The sequence below is a fragment of the Lagenorhynchus albirostris genome, chromosome 19 (genome assembly GCF_949774975.1).
Source record: "Lagenorhynchus albirostris chromosome 19, mLagAlb1.1, whole genome shotgun sequence".
NCBI classification, from domain to species: domain Eukaryota; kingdom Metazoa; phylum Chordata; class Mammalia; order Artiodactyla; family Delphinidae; genus Lagenorhynchus; species Lagenorhynchus albirostris.
This window is the reverse complement of record NC_083113.1, coordinates 24,559,739-24,578,772: the sequence shown is the minus strand read 5'-3', so window position 1 is coordinate 24,578,772 and position 19,034 is coordinate 24,559,739. Positions and strand designations below refer to the sequence as shown.

The 19,034-nt window shown below is 34.8% G+C and overlaps 1 protein-coding gene across 2 annotated transcripts in view; it reads left to right on the top strand.

The window, feature by feature from the left end:
- ITFG1 (integrin alpha FG-GAP repeat containing 1) overlaps positions 1-19,034 on the top strand; it is a 234,892-nt gene that overhangs the window by 112,965 nt on the left and 102,893 nt on the right. For both annotated transcript variants that reach the window (XM_060132514.1, XM_060132515.1), the window contains exons 9-10: positions 1,540-1,634; positions 3,865-4,037. In XM_060132514.1, the coding sequence (XP_059988497.1) occupies positions 1,540-1,634; positions 3,865-4,037 (268 nt within the window). The remainder of the gene's footprint in view (positions 1-1,539; positions 1,635-3,864; positions 4,038-19,034) is intronic.

Sequence of the window (19,034 nt, the reverse complement as noted above, 5' to 3'; positions counted from 1 at the left end):
CTACTCGGAAGAAAAATAAACTAGGAGAAAAGAAAAGTGTACATCAAAATCTAATCTGAGTATTTTGCCATTGGGGTAAAAATGAAGGGCAGAGACTTAGTAGTTGCTCTTCTGATTAGTCCCACATTAATTGCAGTAAAATGGTTTGGCTTTTAATGAAGTCTATGATATTACTAGAGTCTGTTTATAAATCACATTTTGCATTTAATTCTCTCTTGGCTAGCTCCTTTTTTTTTTTTTTAAGCTATGATATATGTTTATGCCCTTGGAAAGCCTTCTCCTTTCCAAGTATTCCTGCCTAGAGTTGCTGTTTCTCTCTCTCTCAACTTTTCACAGTAGTCCAAATGTGTATACTGTCATATTACATGTATTCTCTGTACTCTCCATTATTAATTCAACTATTTTATTTAATGTTATACTCCTCTAAGCGTTCGTCATCACAAAGAATATTAACCATGAGGATCATAAGTAATTAAACTATGAAATTAAATGAAAGAAATTCATTTTTCACTGTGCTGTGCCTTTTACTTTTCCATGCTGAGGTCACCTTCCATTGGCTAGATTTTCATCCCACACAGCCTGAAATTTTTTTTTTTCTTTGTGCATACATTATTGGAGACTTGATAGGCTTGTTATAGTTATATATCTCTCTTAATATTTAAACCTATGCAAGGATGGACTTTTTTTATTGGTAAACCTTATATATCCTTCCAAGTGAAGGTACTACCTCAGGCACATATTAAATGATAACATTAAGCCTTTGCAAATAAATCAGTGATTAAAGCAACACAAAATTAGGCCCTAAATTTAAAAGCTTCATGACTACTCCATTGTGTGAATGTCCCCATAGAGATTTAGCTCTGGGACATCAAAATCTGTAAACTTCATCAGGTAGGGAACAGTAGATAGGAAGGAGCACTAGAGGAAATGACTCCAAGTTCATCAGTAACCTTATCTCTAGAAGTCTTTGCAGAACATTGTGCAGCTGTTTAAAAACCAGTCAGTTGGAAATGACGTCTGTATTCCCTTCATTTGCCTCTTTATTGATAAAAATGTATTGGTGCTTTTTAGAATCTAAGTTGCTGAAAGCTTTATAACTCTTGAATTGACGTTTATGCTGTATAAAAGAAACTTAAAAGTATGTGTAAAGATAAATTATCTGTAAAGACATTTAAAATAAGCCACATAATAATGGGTTACTATTGCATGCTTATTTTTCTCCTGTGGCAGTGATGATAATAATGTAAATAGGTCAAAAGCTACATTTTTTCAATTGATAATTTTAACATCAAAGCCTGAAATGAGGAGTTTTTCCACCATTGGATAAATATTTAACCACAGAAGAGTGAGCAGTTTAAAACAAGACATGGTCCAGGTAATAGACAGTAAGGGCCAGAATAATTTTTTTAATTGAATCACATTCACTCCAAAGCCATGCATCAGATTCCTCAGTTTATCTAGATTGATGCAGAGTTTAAACAAATAGGAAATTTAATCTATCATACAAGAACACTATTTTGTGTCTGTTTCTTTTGGCAGATGGAGATGGAAACATGGATCACTTATTGCCAGGCTGTGAAGATAAAAACTGCCAGAAAAGTACCATTTACTTAGCAAGATCCAGAACAAAGCAGGTATATCTACTTGTTTCTTAATGTAAATAGAGTTATGTTCTTGGAAAAAAATTTCAGAGGTTAGAAGAAGTATCTGAAGAATCAGAAAAGAGAAAAACCAAAAATAAATTTACTTCCTTATTTTAACTTAATGTAATGCATTTAAATCTATTTTTATTGGTTTATTGAGAGAAAAAAGTAGTGGCATAATCATTTCTGGTTAAGAAAACCCACTCTTGATCCTGTAATTAAATGATCTGTTAGCCTTTTATATGCTGGGAATATGGTAAGACACACTATAGCTATAATAAAGGGTTATGTAGAAGAACATCATACCTATTTTCAAGGCTAATCTTGTTTTTATTTGTGATATCTAAATCTGTTTCATTCTCTCATGCCGACTTTATACCTGTAGCTTGTACATAAATAATTTAGAATCTGTTAATCACAGCAGAGGATTAATGTGGGAATGATAGGTTATGACATTGAGATTTTTTCCATATTGACAGTACCTGAATGGAAACCAGTAATATAGTAGTAGAATTAATGAGTTATATTTTCTGTTTGGGGGTAATAAATGATAGAATTACATTTTGATTTTTTTAGCCCTTATGGGTAGGAAGTATCACTTTTTATACTAAGACACTAAAGAAAACAAATCTTCCTCCAGTCAGCATTCTAAAAGCATTTAACTCTTACACCCATAACCTTTATTACCTTGAACTTTTTTAAAGTTTTGAATCATTGAAAATATTAGGTCAAGTCACACTTCATCGTTGGTTCATAGCTATAAGTAAACCTAGTAATTATTAGCCTGTCTTCAAGTGACAGACTACTGTAAGAATATTTTCAAATTACACAGTTCTCTCTGGGCAGATAAATGTCACAGTTCTTTTTTGACTGTTAAGAACGTCACATTAATGAAAAATATTTTACTTCTTAGACCTTAATACATTTACCGTAACAGAAATACTTTATCCTCATTAATAAACTATCAACCTCTTCAGAAACTTGTGAAAACTTGGCATTTTGTGAAATTTCTCATCCTCTTCCAAAACAAGACCAGCAGTTTTTTTCAGAGTCACATGAAACATTAAAACATTTTGATGCTATATAGTACTCTTTTGCTTTAAGAAAGATTGAAAAATTTATTAAAGATGCAGACCAGTTTTTTAAAACGGCTCGTTTTCTGTAAATTTGTCTTTGTAGTTAAGCCACTTTTTTTGCTTTTTCCTTGGCAAACTATGCTTTCTTTGGATAACATAGAAAATGTTTGGGATATCCTATTTCTAAACCTTTTTCAAGAGGCCACTTTTTATGCAGTCTGGCTTAGAGCTATATATATGAGTCACCTGCTTATAAGGACAAAAACATCTGTAGGCATGTTTGGCCTCCTGTCATTTCAAGCCAGCTGCACCTGCTTCTGTTTGGACATCTCCAGGTTATGTGCCAGTATCCATGCTCTTAGCTAATTATGGGCACATCTATAATTTTAATGTGATGATTTCCACTCTTCAGATTTTTAGTTTGCATTAGGTTATTAAAAGTAAAGATTGGGGCATTCACAAGAAAAAGGGATTTCCAAAAGCTCATTTTGAAATGATCCTATTCTCTGTGTTCTTGTTATAATCAATATAGAGATAAAGAATTTATTTAAAATGTAGCTTCCAGCTGTTTTGGTGACAGAGCTCATTCTCTGGGGCAGGCAGAGCTTGTCAGGGCTAGTATTGTTTGGTAAGCCTCAGAGCTGCTTGGCTCTGAGAATGATGACTAAAGTCATCATCATGTATAGGAGGCAAAGCAAGAGAACAAGGGAGACTGTCATGTTCTAATTCTTCCTGAGCTGGTCCTCTGAAAGGACATCAGTATTACATGATATTGTAATTTTTTAAATATTCATTTGAGGTTGTATTTCCACTCAACACATTTTAAAATGGCAATTCAAGTATATGATTATCAGCATCAGTTCAATCCTAAGATTTTGTGGTTCTGTGAAAAACCTTCTAAGGCTCTGTGAGCTAGTTCAAAGAAAGATGACTAGTGATAAATTTTAAAGGAGATGATTTTTTTCCAAAGTGTAAGTTACCTGTTTATCAAAGTAAATTATAGTACCCTACCATTTTGTAGTGATAAAGAACTTAAATAAGGTGATGCTTACCTTGAGGACTTTTCGTGGATCATTTGTTTTACAAATGGTGAATTTTTTTCTAAAATGACTATAAAATCTGATTTTTTTTCTCTTAATCCACAGTGGGTTCCTGTCCTACAGGATTTTAGCAATAAGGGCACACTCTGGGGTTTTGTGCCATTTGTGCATGAACAACGACCAACTGAAATACCAATTCCAATTACCCTTCATATTGGAGACTACAACATGGATGGTTATCCAGATGCTCTTGCCATACTGAAGAATACATCTGGAAGGTATGGAAATTAAGTCAAATGAGAAATAGTTGTGAAATATTTTCACTGTGATACTTTGTAGCTGAATGACTCCTAAATATGGTACAGTTCCTTAAATAAGGAACACTGTGAGCTCTGAACTTCTCCCAACTGCTTAGAATACCTGTTCTTTTTCTGTTTTATAGAACAATAAAAGGCTTATTTTTCATTCAACAAAACTTGATCTTTAAAAGGGTCAAAATTTTTATAAGTAAATGACTCAGTTACATTTTGAGTCTGAAGACCATGGAGGTTAAGAGTTGAGCCTAGGCTTCACTCTCAGTCCAGCCACTTAGCACCTGTGTGACCTTGAGCAGATTACCTAAACTCCCCATCTGTAAACTGAGAGTAGTAACTGCACCTCTGTCATGGAGTTGTAGTGGAAATTACATGAGGTAAAAATAAAAAATGAGACAATTAGCAAGATACTTAGCACATGCTGACTTTACTATCAGTGAATGTTGCCTTACTGTTGCTTGTTTTGTAATGGTGTTGAGAATTTCGACATGACAATTGATAATATTTGTAAATACAGAATTTCTGAGTATATTTATTGCATTATCAATGATTTTGAATGTTGTTGCTACTTTTTTTTCCTTAGGTAGAGGTACCAGTAGCTAAACGAATATAGTTAAATTCACAATTACCCTGATCTTGACAGATTCCATAAATATGACTCTTTCCAAATTTTAATGCTTTATTATATTCTTCATATTACAATTATTACAATTAGTTGTATTTCTTGCCCCTTATTCTTTCTTGCTTCGTACATCGTATCTATCCATAATTTTTCTTCTGAGCATTAATTCATTTGTTGGCTCTGGAATTAGTGATGATTCAGCTCCACATTTACTACCAGGCTCATGATGCAATATAACTTTCCTGGAAAAAGAATCAGACTATTGTTGATTTTAACATCAAACAATGTTATCTAGAAATGTGATTTTTAGAAAACCACACATTGTTAGTGACTGTCCCTAAATATTTATAGAAATTATAAAATGTCTGTACTTAAACTTTTCTAAGGACCTTGATTTGAAATTATAATCACTCTGAGTTGTGTTTATAAAACTTTCTAGGGATATGAGCACCATGATCCTTAATAGAGAGTAGTATATACACTCATAACTTATGTGTATGAAACAGATCTTATGTAACGAAAAGAAACTTCTGAGTTGAATGTGATTTTTATTCCTTTTAAAGGGGCACGTAAAAACAAAGAAATGTAAAAATTGCTTTAATTTGAACAATTTACCCTATGCAAAAGAATAAGAAATTACATCTTAAATTCATTTAAGATGTGATTACTTATTCTTAGAAAAACATACAAACAATTTATAGTTTTGTCATAAAAGTTCTTTATCAACATATTCTTCTTCAAACCATCAAATATTTAACTTACCTTTACCATTCAGTAATAACGATGATATCAACAGCTAATTCAGCAGTGAACAAACACTGTGGCTCTATAGGAAACATAAGGTAAAAGACAGTCATAGACTCTTGATGCTTTTATAAAAGCAACTGTTTAAAACCCAGGGTTTCTTTTTTGTTCTTTTGGGATAGATGAGAATTGAAGGATAGATTTGAGTGCATTTCAGTGTTCATTAAATCACTAGATGAGAAATAGCCCTATACTTGAGAGATGTCTGTCTAGGAAAATTCAGCATAATATTTTCTTTGAAACATAGAAGGAAAATAAGACATAGTGTACCTTATAATCCTTTTCTACTGTTCACTTTTGTTGAAAAGCATTTTATAATTTTTAACTGATTTCAAGACTGCTGTATTGCTAAGAAGTAGTACAGGGTTGCAGTTTATAATTTCAAGGGTTGCTACCTGGAGAATTCTGTCTCCTTTTTTCTTCAGGTTTTGAAAATCAGGTAGAGATTAACTACGCAGTTAAGAATAAAATCCACAGTATATGTTTCATGAAAAGAAGTTCTGAAACCGTGGCTTGTTAACTTGTGTTTTTTTGTTTTCAGAGGAGAGTTGCTATTTGGCTTTCTGTTTGTTTTTTATTTTATGGTAAAAGTCTAATTGTTGAAAGTTAACCATTAGAATCATGTTACATGAAAAAGATCTCTATTAGTGACATTTATAGAGGCAGCAAGTGACTCTAAACAAAATAACATGGTCTGAGGTCAGCCATTTTACATCTGTGCCACCACTGACTGAAAGCCATGGTTTTTTCCCTTGGCTGTCCCATTACTACTCAGTTGCCCTGTGTTTACTGTCATCTTCTGTGTGTAGTCATGTTGTCTTAATTGTCTGAATTTTCATTTTTTTGAAAGAAGGCACACTTAGAATGACATTATTCCAATAGTGTGCTCTTAAGCTAATAATAATTCTGTTTTTAGAATTTTTTAATTTCATGTGTAAAATAACACTGAAAAGATATTTTATGTCCTAAGTCTTTAGTATAGAACTGAAAAACTTTTTTAAAAGGAACTGGAGGATAAATTATAACGAAGAATATTTGAGAACCATTTATCTAATTAAACTCTTATCCTTATGGATTTCTAATCACTATTATTTCTTAATTAGCCAGAGTTACTAGAAAAACTAGTACACAAAAATGAAAAGTTTAATTTTATTTTTGCCCAATATGTGGTATACTAGAAATTTTATTTTATGCATATGTTAGAAAAAACATTTCTCTAAATATTCCTCTAGAAATATTAATGTCATAGGTAAAATTAAATACTAATTTTGAGTAACTATTAGGTTTCTATAGGAAAATTTGATAAACCATATTTAAATTAATATTCTAAACCATATTGTGTGATTTTTTAAAATTCAAAACTAACATAGATTGTAATTTGCTCAGAATAAATGCATGTTTGTTTAACACTGGTACTGTAGTCTAGAAGTTGTGTTAATGATTTACTTATCATTTTGTCAAGCGCATACAGTGCATATTTATTCCTTATTTTTAGCATTTAACTGAAGATATAAGAGAGTGACTTTTAGTCTTTGTTCTATTGCATATTAATCAGAATGTTAATATATTTAAGAAAAGTTGTATTGTTATTAATAAATTGAAAGTGGGTGAAATTGTAAGCAAAACCTCAGCTTCCAGCAGGGATTTATAGAGAATCCAAATCTAAAAGTACTAAAAGAAAAAAAAAAATTTAAACAAAGGGTTTTAGCAGCAAAGGAGCAGATTCTGAGTATCAGCTGTGAGAGCTCCCAAAATCTGTTAAATGGCAAGTAAATCAATAAATGGCCAAATGCAATATATTCCTTGTCAGTTAATGCCAGGAAGCAAAGGGCTTTAGTTTATAAAGTGATTATCATCATGCATATTGCTTCACAGTAATTTCTATGGGGTGGTATTATCTTTACTTTGTAAGTATGGAAACAGTCTCAGATAAGTCAGACTACTTGTCCAGGATCACACAGTTTCAGTCAGCACTCTAAGTTCACAGAATCTGAATCCTTTTTCTTTCCCAGTAAGAAAAAAATTTAGAAGGAAGTAGTATATAACCAAAAAAACACATTTTTAGCAGAGGTTAGAAATGATGATTTGGGCAGATAGTAAAAGTCTCTCTGACAAGAGAAAGAAGGAGCAAGCTAAGGACAAATGAATAAAGTCCATAAGTTTTCTGAGTCTTGCTGTCAGAGGAGATTGATTATATGCAAGCACGTGGCCTCTTATGTTAGTAATTTGGAAACCAGAGGTATAATTTGGATGTGTTGGTGGTATACATTCAGGCTACCAATATGAAATGATGGAAGAGGACCAGAAGCAAGTCGGGATCTGGAACTTTGTCAAAAAAGAATTACTGGGGACTTTTGCAGCTATTAGCTAATTACCATTCAGTATAATTTGCATTTTCATCTTCACCCTCAGCTTTATAAAATAATTTAAGTTCACACTAATACCCTGAGTCACCAAGGACGGGTTACATTATATTTCAGATGTTCTGCTTTAGTGGGCAAGGAGATTGATAGTACAGAGGCCTGTATCCACTTGTACATTTCAAGCCACTGTTGTTTTTCATTTTTATTATGAACTGTAACAAAGGGTTTCATATCATTTTAAATTAGATCAAATATCTTACTAATTTTATGTTTTATACTTCAAATGATTCACCATAATCTTTTTTAAATGAAGTTAATCACCATCTTTTCCATGAATGTGAAAATATAACAGACTTCCTAATTTACAATAAAAGAAAAAACATTCCATGCCTATTCTGCCGGGGAATGTTTAGTGGTAGTTTGCAAAATACATCTTGGTAGGCTATGTCACATAATTTCCATCTGTTCAAATGTTACTAGGGAGAATAGCCTGTTTCTGACATTACAACCTACATCGCTAAGTCTTATGCTCTAAATCTTTAATCCTTAGTTAATGAGTAATAACTCTGGGTAGGGAAGTTATCTGCATTCACAGCTTATTGAAGACTGAAGAATATTTTAATATTTTTGTTTAGGGTATTTTATAGAATTATACATAAGGTTAGAGTAAGGTTTTTGTAAAATGTTTGTTTTTCAAAATTAATAAGGGTACTGAATTCAAGAATCATATTCACATCACTTCTAGGTTTAAGAAAATGTATTACTTCCTCCTAAGCAGATTATTATAAAGCCTCCAGAAGCTTTCAGTATGTAATTTTTTTTTTACATCTTTATTGGAGTATAATTGCTTTACAATGGTGTGTTAGTTTCTGCTTTATAGCAAAGTGAATCAGTTATACATATACATATGTTCCCGTATCTCTTCCCTCTTGCGTCTCCCTCCCTCCCACCCTCCCTATCCCACCCCTCCAGGCAGTCACAAAGCACCGAGCTGATATCCCTGTGCTATGTGGCTGCTTCCCACTAGCTATCTACCTTACGTTTGGTAGTGTATATATGTCCATGCCTCTCTCTCGCTTTGTCACAGCTCACCCTTCCCCCTCCCCATATCCTCAAGTCCGTTCTCTAGTAGGTCTGTGTCTTTATTCCTGTCTTACCCCTAGGTTCTTCATGACATTTTTTTTTCTTGAATTCCATATATATGTGTTAGCATACGGTATTTGTCTTTCTCTTTCTGACTTACTTCACTCTGTATGACAGACTCTAGGTCTATCCACCTCATTACAAATAGCTCAATTTCATTTCTTTTTATGGCTGAGTAATATTCCATTGTATATATGTGCCACATCTTTATCCATTCATCCGATGATGGACACTTAGCTTGTTTCCATCTACGGGCTATTGTAAATAGAACTGCAATGAACATTTTGGTACATGACTCTTTTTGAATTATGGTTTTCTCAGGGTATATGCCCAGTAGTGGGATTGCTGGGTCATATGGTAGTTCTATTTTTAGTTTTTTAAGGAACCTCCATACTGTTCTCCATAGTGGCTGTATCAATTTACATTCCCACCAACAGTGCAAGAGGGTTCCCTTTTCTCCACACCCTCTCCAGCATTTATTGTTTCTAGATTTTTTGATGATGGCCATTTTGACTGGTGTGTGAGATGATATCTCATTGTAGTTTTGATTTGCATTTCTCCAAAGAAGATATACAGACTGCCAACAAACACATGAAAGAATGCTCAACATCAATATGTGATTTTTAAAATCAGTTAGTTTTTACAATATAGAATATCTTAATCAGGCTTTACTTTCATTTTAAACTATTTCTGATTGTACTGTCTTATTCAGTAGCTTCTATACCTCAAATGAGGGAAAATACTAAATTAGCCCAGTATGCTGTGGCAGAGTAAAAAATGATAAAATGTGTTTGAAATCTTATCCTGGATGACTCATCATTGAAGAACTCATACTGTTTCATCATGGAAGAACTCATACTGCTATGTTGACTGACCTTCACTCACAAACCAACTTCAGCTTCAGTAGTTGGAATTTGTAAAGCTCATGTTTTCTCTACAGTATGGTTGCCTATTCTTCTGCCCTAATGAATCCCTATACTAAAATGAAAAAGGATCCACTAATTAGTTGTGAGGGAAAAAATTATGTAGATGGTAAGTTAAAACACTGACAGTCTCTGTTAATTCCAAAAGGATATATATTAAATATTATTTACTCTATTAGCAATCAATTTTAATCAATCTATTAATAATCACTCCTGCACTCTGAGTTTATTGGCATGTTGTTGCATTCTTCTGTAATTTTTACATTTCCTTTGAGTCCATAGGTGTTTGTAATGTTATTTGCCTTTTGTATTTAATTCATCAGCCTTAGGGCTGGTCTGTTTTATTATTGCATTAATATCTGTGTTTTTGTTGTTATATTTGTTTAAAAAATTACTTTTATTTTCAATGAGATGGATTTTTCACAAATATTTTATTTCTAATTCTGTATTTAACTCCTTCCCTTTTTTGCTTTTTTTAGATTTATTTTTGTTTTTGTTTTCATTTCATTGAATACTTAATAGAATTTTCCCATTTTCTTAGTTTCTAATAAGTGTCTTTAAGACTCTTTTCTAAGTACTTGACTTCAAACCACACATTTTGATAGGTACGTATTTTGATAGGAATTTGCAATGCAATAACCTTAAGAATGAACAATAAAATTACAGACTCAAACCCTAAGACAGCAATGCAACAAGGACTCACAACACTGCATGGCACAGCATAAGTTCTATGTAGTATCTACTATTATTTTAATTATTAGTAATATTATTATGTGGTCACACATGCTTTGATTTACTCTCGCCATTTTATGTTTGTATTCATCATTTTTTTCTCATTTTTCTGCCTTCTGTTTGATCATTCAAATTTTTCTTCCTTTTGTAGTTCCTAAGATGGTTTGTATATCATAAATTTCATTTCTGTCGTAGTTGTTACAGTTAAATGTTTAGTACATATATTTAAACTTCATTTTTTTAGTGAACTACTAGAGATAAAACAGTCCTTAAGACAAGATTTTTAGCATACGTTAAAATTCTCTTTCCCCTACCCAGCCCCTCCTCATTCAGTGATATCATCACCATGTTGATATCATCTAGGATTTATCTATTTATGTATTTATTTTCACATTTTGTTGTAGCAGTTATTTACATTTGGCTACAAAGTTTACTAGTTGCTTTGATCACCATTGAACACTCCTGTCTTCCATTCATTCTTTGATTCATCTATTATTTTTCTGGATAGAGTCAAGTAATTCTATCAGGGAGAGTCTGCAGCCTCTTCCTCTAAGACCTTGCAGGTCTGAAAATTTCTTTATTTTCCTCCAGCCTACCTGCTAATTTGCAGAGAATAGGATTCTAAGTTTATATGAGTGTATGCTAGTCTTTCCAGACAAACTATATTGATAAATTTCATTACTTTATACACTATGGCCACCAAGATAAATTCCAATAAGCATTGTCTATATAATTGATGAGTACCTTGCTAACTTTGACTTTACATAAAATTATACTAATATAAAGCAAAGTTAGCTTTTTAACTTTTGAATCATCAACATATACAGTTAACTTTTATAATTGGTGGAGAGGTGCTGGAACAGGAAAAAGCATTCTGGAATATATACTTAATCCATTTTATTTCATTTTAATCCTTCCTTCCTAGAATAATAGCCACAAAGTTTTATCACCTCTAAGTAGCAGTAACAGAGTTCCTTCAGAAGAGCAGTAACATGGAAGATTTTGAACTTCAGTTTTTGTAATTCTTACCGGCTGTATAAATTAAACTACTGGTGGTAGAAACTGGGAATATGGAATCAATTTCCCAGGCTGACAGAATTGAAAATGCCTCTCCATGAATAGGGTAAAACTTAGATTCAGACCTCTCTGTTATGTATGTACTTGCAATCAGTTATATTAATGAAAAGAGAAATAAAACACAAGTGAGTTTTCTTTTTCAATTTTTTTTATTGAGGTACCATTGGTTTATAACATTGTACAAGGTTCTTGTGTACAACATTAAATTTCTGTTACTGTGTATACTACAGGGTACTCATTACCAAAAATTTAGTTTCCATTTGTCACCATACACTTGATCCCCTTTACCCATGTCACCTTCCTCCCTCCTCGCTCCTTCCCCTTTGGTAACCACTACTCTATTCTTTGTAGCTACATTTTTGTTTGGTTTGGTTTGACCATTTATTTGGGTCTTTTGTTTGTTTTTTATATATTCCATACGTGGTGGGTGCTTTTTTGCCTCTGTCTTGTCTGGGATCTCCTGAGTCATGAGCTCCATCACCACAGGGAGAGGGAAAGGGTAGGAGGGAGCCAGGGTCATGGGCATCCCTTCTGTGTCCATTGTTTTCTGGTTCATGGGCGCCAGCCCTGCAGGCAGGGGGTGGGGGGGCCAGAGTCGTGGGCACTTCTGCAGCTGGAAGGACAGGATCCTAGACCTTTTGCCACTGCTGCCCAGTTACCTCTGGGTGCTAGCACCACAGTAGCCAGGAGGCCAGGCCAGAGTCATATGTGCTACCTCCCCTGCTGCTACTGAGTTTTCTGGGGCTGTGGGCTCAGCTGCTGTGGCCAGGGGTCCAGGGCACTAGGGTTGTAGCTCCTCCCTTCACTGTCCCCCTTTCTCACCTCCTCTGTGTCCTAGTCCACCCAACTTTAGATGTACAGATGTGCGGAATTCTCTGGCGTCCTGGTGTGTTGGGCAGAGGCACCTTTGTTGAATTGTGGATGTTTTACTGGTTTTAAGTTGAAGGGTAGAACAAAGGGAGCATCTCAATCCACCATAATGCTGACGGCCTTTTTTTTTTTTTTTTTTCAATTTTTGACAGCATTTATCCCAAAAGGTATTTTTAGGGTGCATTGCGAAACACATGTTTCTTCCACTACATTGTATATCACATGAGGTTAAAAGAAAAGTTTATTTCTAAGTGCAGCTTAGGATAGGAAAAAAAAAAGAGAGAACATGGACTTTAGTCTTCAGTTCAAATGCCAGTGCTGCCACTTAGTAGCTCTGTTTCCTACAGCAAGGTATTTAGCCTGTCTATATATCTATAAATCTGTAAAATAAGGATGAATATACCTACCTGCAAGTTTCTTGTGTGCTTAAATGAAATACTATTCCTTCTCCTTCCCTCCAAAGCTTACCTTATTAAGAAACTTTTAAACTACATTGTCAACAACATGAATGTCAACTTTAGTTCCAAAAGACCTATGACAGCTAAGTGATCTCCTACGACTAATAGACCACACAAATTGTCAGAGAAAGGACTGATGGCTATTTTATTCCTGTTAATTTTGTACCGCAACAGCTTCCAAAGGAAAATGAAAAAGGAAAATTAAATGGTGTCAGCAAAAAGTTTTCTTCTGTTGATTTCAGTAAATGACTTAAAATATCCCGTCTTTCCTGATACTCAGTTTGCCTTTTCTCCCTAAAGCTGAGAGATTAAATGCTACAATGGGTCACTGTTTTCAATGTTGTTACACATGAATTAAAAGAAACAAAACAAAAAATATAATAGGTCTGTGGTAGCAAGATCTATATTTTTATAGATAATTGGAATTATATAATTTTTGGTCCTTAATGACTGATTTCTTTCACTTAACATAGTGTTTTCAAGGTTTACCTGTGAGGTAGCATGTATAAATACCTCGTTTTACTAAATAATCCTCCAAGTATGGATATACCACATTTTATTTATTCAAGCTTCAAGTGGTGACTAGTACAATATTGTAGAAGAGTATCAAGAATGACAGTGAACTGTGTATTACCACAGACATAGTATCTCATAAAAACACAAATTTATTCTGTCACAATTCTGGAGGTCAAAAGTCTGAAATCAGTTTCACTGGGCTAAAATCAAAGTACTAGCAATGCTGGTTCTTTCTGGAGGCTGTAGCTAAAAATCTCTTCCCTTGCCTTTTCTGACTTCTCAAGGCTGCCAACCTCCTTTGTCAAAGCCAACAGTGTAGCATCATTGTATTTATTCAGGGTTCTCCAGAGAAACAGAACCAATAGGAGATAGACAGATAGAAATTGAGAGAGGGGAGGAGGAGGGATTGGGATTTTTTTAAGGAATTTGCTCACATGATTATGGAGGCTAAGAAGTCCTGTGATCTGCAGTTAACAGGCTGAAGACCAAGGAGAGCCAGTGTGTAGTTCAGTCTGCGTCTGAACCAGGAAAGTTGATAGTATAAGTTCCAGTCCAAATTCTAGCAGGCTCAAAACCCAAGAAAAGTAAGTGTTTCAGTCCGAGTCCCAAAGCCAAAAAAGAACATGTCCCAACTCAATGACAGAGTTCCCTCTTACTCAGCCTTTTTGTTCTATTCATGTCTTTAATTGATGGGATGAGACCCACCCACGTTAGGGAAGGTAAATCTGCTTTAGGAATTCTACCAATTTGAATGTTAGTCTCACCCAGAAACACCCTCAAAGACACGCCCAGAATAATGTTTAACCAAATGTTTGGGCACCCCATGGCCCAGTGAAGTTGACAGATAAAATTAACCATGACAATCTTTTCTTTTCTGATCTCTGCTTCCACTGTTACATCTTCTCCCTTCCTACCATTCTTCTACTTCCCTTTTATAAGGAATATTGTGGTCTTCTTTGTGGGACGATTACTAAGCTTACCATGATCTGAGACCCTCTGAGTTCCTAATGATTCAGCCTCATACTGCATGCAAAATACACTCAGTCCATCTCAACATCCCTGAAAGTCTCAATCCGTTAGTGCATCAGCTCAAGTCCAGAATGTCATTTAAGTCTCATCAGCTCAAAAGCCCCATAATCTCATCGTGTAAATTATCTAAATTAGGCACATGTAAGGCTATCAGAATAATTGATATTAGGGCAAAATTACTCTTCGTTTACGGATCTGTGAAACTAGAAAAAAAGTTATTTGCTTCCATAATACAATGGTGGGACAAGCATGGGATAATAATTATAGGCATTGCCATTCAAAAAGGGAGAAAACGAAAGGAAAAAAGGAGTTATTGGTCTCAAGCAATTATAGAATCCAACCAGACATACCACTTTTGTTTTAAGGCCTGAGTCTAATCCTCTGTGGCCCTCAGCTCCATCCAACAGCCCGTGGCTCATCCTTTTTTCCTAAAGGATAGTACATGTTTGCAGCTGAGTAATTCATCAGCCTCTTTCCTGCCTCTAGAATTTTGAGAGTCTAACAGCCTTCTTTTATTTCATCCTCTCTGTTCCTTTCCATCCAAGCTGGCAGTATTTATGCTAATATAGCACCTGAAAATCTTGGTGAGTCTCCTGCATGTGTCTGAGGAATTGTCTCCATCAGACAAGAGGCTTCTCTACAAATCTTTCTTGGATAAACCCATCTCCATTTTTGGCTTCTGAGATGGCTAAAGGGATACATGAGTCACAGACCTAATCTCTTCAGGGGGATTTGTGATGGAATACTTTGATTTTTGATCCTTTCAAGACATTAACAAAATATTGTCCATGCATGTCCTTGCCATTTTCTCCTGAACATGTTTTCCTGACCGAATCTCTTAATTTTTTATCTTTTTTCAACCTGCATAGGCTGATAATTTCCCAAATCATCAAGTTCTGGTTTCTTTTTGATTACCAGTCCTTCCCTCAATGTATTTCCTACCTGTCACACTTTTTATAAACAGTGAAACCAAGTTTTACCTTCAGAAGTTTTCTTCAGAATCTCTTCAGTTGAAGGTCTACATTCATCACTTACAATTCTGTTTTTAATATAATTGTTGGACACAAGTCAGACGCAGCCATGACTCACAGGCCTAGCCGCTCCGCGGCATGTGGGATCTTCCCGGACCTGGGCACAAACCCGTGTCCCCTGCATCGGCAGGCGGACTGTCAACCACTGCGCCACCAGGGAAGCCACCAGCAGAGCTTTTAACATCCAGTTTTCCACGAACAATCTGTTTATGATGATTTAGGTATACTCTGTGAAGGTATAGATTTTTTTGATCATTCTTCTGAGCCTTCAGTCTTTAACGTCCATATTTCTACAAACAACAGTCTGTTCAAAGCAGTTTAGGCTTTTTCTATCATGCTCCTCAAAATTGTTCCAGCCTCCACTGGTTACCTAATTTCAAAGTCACTTCCATATACTTAGATATTTGTTACAACAGTACACCACTTCCTGCACCAAAATATGTATTAGTTTCCTAGTGCTACTGTAACAAATTATCACAAATTTAATGGCTGAACAATGCACATTTATTTTGCAACAGTTCTAGACGTCAGAATTTCTGTATGAGTCTTATGAAGCTAAAACCAAGCTGTTGCCAGGGTTGGTTCCTTCTGGAGGCTCCAGTAGAGAATTTATTCTTTAACTCTTTCAGCTTCTAGAAGCTATCCTTGCTCTGCTGAGGCCCACATCAGCAGATCTGCTGGCTCTGCGCCCATCACCTTTTTTCCCCTCTGCTTCTGCCCTCACATCACCTTCTGACACTAACTTTGACCTCCTTCCTCCCTCTCATAAGGACCCTTGTGAATTACATTGGGCCCACCCAGATAATCATAAAACACAGGATAATCTCCATACCTCAAGATCCTTAAGTTGATCACTTTTGAAAAGTTCCTTTTGCATATAAGCTGAGATATTCATAAGTCTTATGGATTAGGATGTGGGCATTATTCTGTCACAGGTTGTGTATAGGTACATTATAATTGCTGATATTTACTGAGCACTGCTGATGTATCCTGGTGTTTTGCTCAGAGTTTTAAATATGATATTTCGTATTTAATCCTCACTACTATCCCAGTAAGCTGTTACACAATTTTACAGATGAGAAACTAAGGTTGCCACAGAATGAACTGAACACAAAAGATGACATATCAGAGATGATAGATGAGCTTTAAATGCTATGTTTTTATAACCTAGTGGAATAGCTAAAACAATCTTGAAAAAACAATGTTGGGGTCTCAGACTTCCTGATTTCAAAATTTACTAAAAACTATAGTAATCAAAACAGTGTGGTACTGGTATAAAGACAGACAATACAATAGAATAGAAAGCTTAAAAATAAACCCTGGCATATATGGTCAAATGATTTTTGGCAGAGGTGCCAAGACTATTCAATAGGGAAAGAACCCTTTTTTCAATAAATGGTGTTGGGAAAACTGAATACATACATACAAAAAAATGAAATTGGCCCTTTGCCTCACACTATATACAAAAATTAACTCAAAATGTATCAAAGACCTAAACATAAGATTTAAAACTATAAAACACTTAGAAGGAAACAGGGGGAAATTTTCACAACATGGGATTTGGCAATGATTTCTTGGTTATGACACCAAAAGCACAGGCAACAACAGCAAAAAGAGACAAATGAAAGTACATCAAAATGAAAAACTTTTATGCTTTGAAGGATGCTATCAACAGAGTGAGAAGGCAGCCCACAGAACGGGAGTAAATATTTATTTGCAAGTCATGTATCTGTTAAGTAGTTAATATCTACAATATATAAAGAATTCCTACAAGTCAGCAACAGCCACCACCCTCACCCTTCCAAAAAAAACAAACAAAAAATAGGACTTGGATATACATTCCTCCAAAGAAGATATACAAAGGGCAAATAAGCACCTGAAAAGGTGCATTAAGGGAATGTAAATCAAAACAATAATAAGATGCCTCTTCTCACCAGTTAGAATACCTATTTTTTTTTAATACAAGAAATTAATAGGGCTTCCTTGGTGGCGCAGTGGTTGAGAGTCCACCTGCCGGTGCGGGGGACACGAGTCCGTGCCCCAGTCTAGGAGGGTCCCGCATGCCGCGGAGTGGCTGGGCCTGTGGGCCATGGCCGCTGAGCCTGCGTGTCCAGAGCCTGTGCTCCGCGATGGGAGAGACCACAACAGTGAGAGGCCTGCGTACTGCCAAAAAAAAAAAAAAAGAAAGGAATTAACAAATTTTGGTGAGGATGCAGAGAAATTGAAACTCTTGTGTGTTTCTGGTGGGAATGTAAAATGGTGCAACTGCTAAAGAAAACAGTATGGTGGTTCCTCAGAAAATTAAAAATAGAGTTACCATATGATCCAGTAATTCCACTTCTGGATATATAACCAAAAGAATTGAAAGCTGGGACTCCTACAGATATTTGTTCACCATGTTCATAGCAGCTTTATGCACAGTAGCCAAGAAGGAAGCAACCCATATGCTCATCAACAGACGAAAGGAGTTTAAAATGTGATTTATACATACAATGGAATATTATTCAGCCTTAAAAAGGAAGGAAATTTTGACACATTACCATATGAATGAACCTTGAGGACACTGTGCTAAGTGAAATAAGCCAGTCACAAAAGGAAAAATACTATATGATTCCACTTATATGAAGCACCTAGAGTAGTCAAATTCATAAAAACAAAAATTAGAATGGTGATTACCAGGAGCTGGGGGAAGAGAGGAATGAGGAGATAGTGTTTAATGAGTACAGAGTTTTAGTTTCTGAAGATGAAAAGTGTTCTGGAGCTAGATAGTGGTGATGATTGTACAACAATGTGAATATACATAATGCCACTGAACTGTATACTTTTAAATTGTTAAAATGATAAATTAGGTATATTTTCCACAATTAAAAAAAGTATGGAATGTTAAAAGTGTTTTCTTCATCTGCAAAAATGGAGGCAATATGTTATCTAAGAGAAAAAAAACTATCTTTTTTACCATAATAACCTTGAAAATACCTAAAATATTCCTTTAATCAACTAAACTGATTATCTGTTTTCTTTTTCTTCTATCCTAATCTTCGTGTTATTTCAGTTTGTCAAGGTATTTTTTTTTCTCTTAAGCAAATTATACTTGTTCATATATTCATTTGCTCAGAAACTAAATAGTGCTGGGCATTTTTTTCAGATGCTAGAGATACAACAGGAGCAAGAAGAGATAAAGCCCTTTCTTCTCATTGACCTTTATATTCAGTGTTTAGGACTGAGACCAAGATGTCTACTTTAACATGTTTGTCAAATAAAGCATTGCCAAAGTAATAACATTTGAGATTAAGCTAAAATGATGAGAAGGAGGTAGCCACATGAGAACTAGTGACTGCCCCATAAAACTTGGTCATTAATTTACTTGTTGAACAAATTTTATTGAGGGTATAA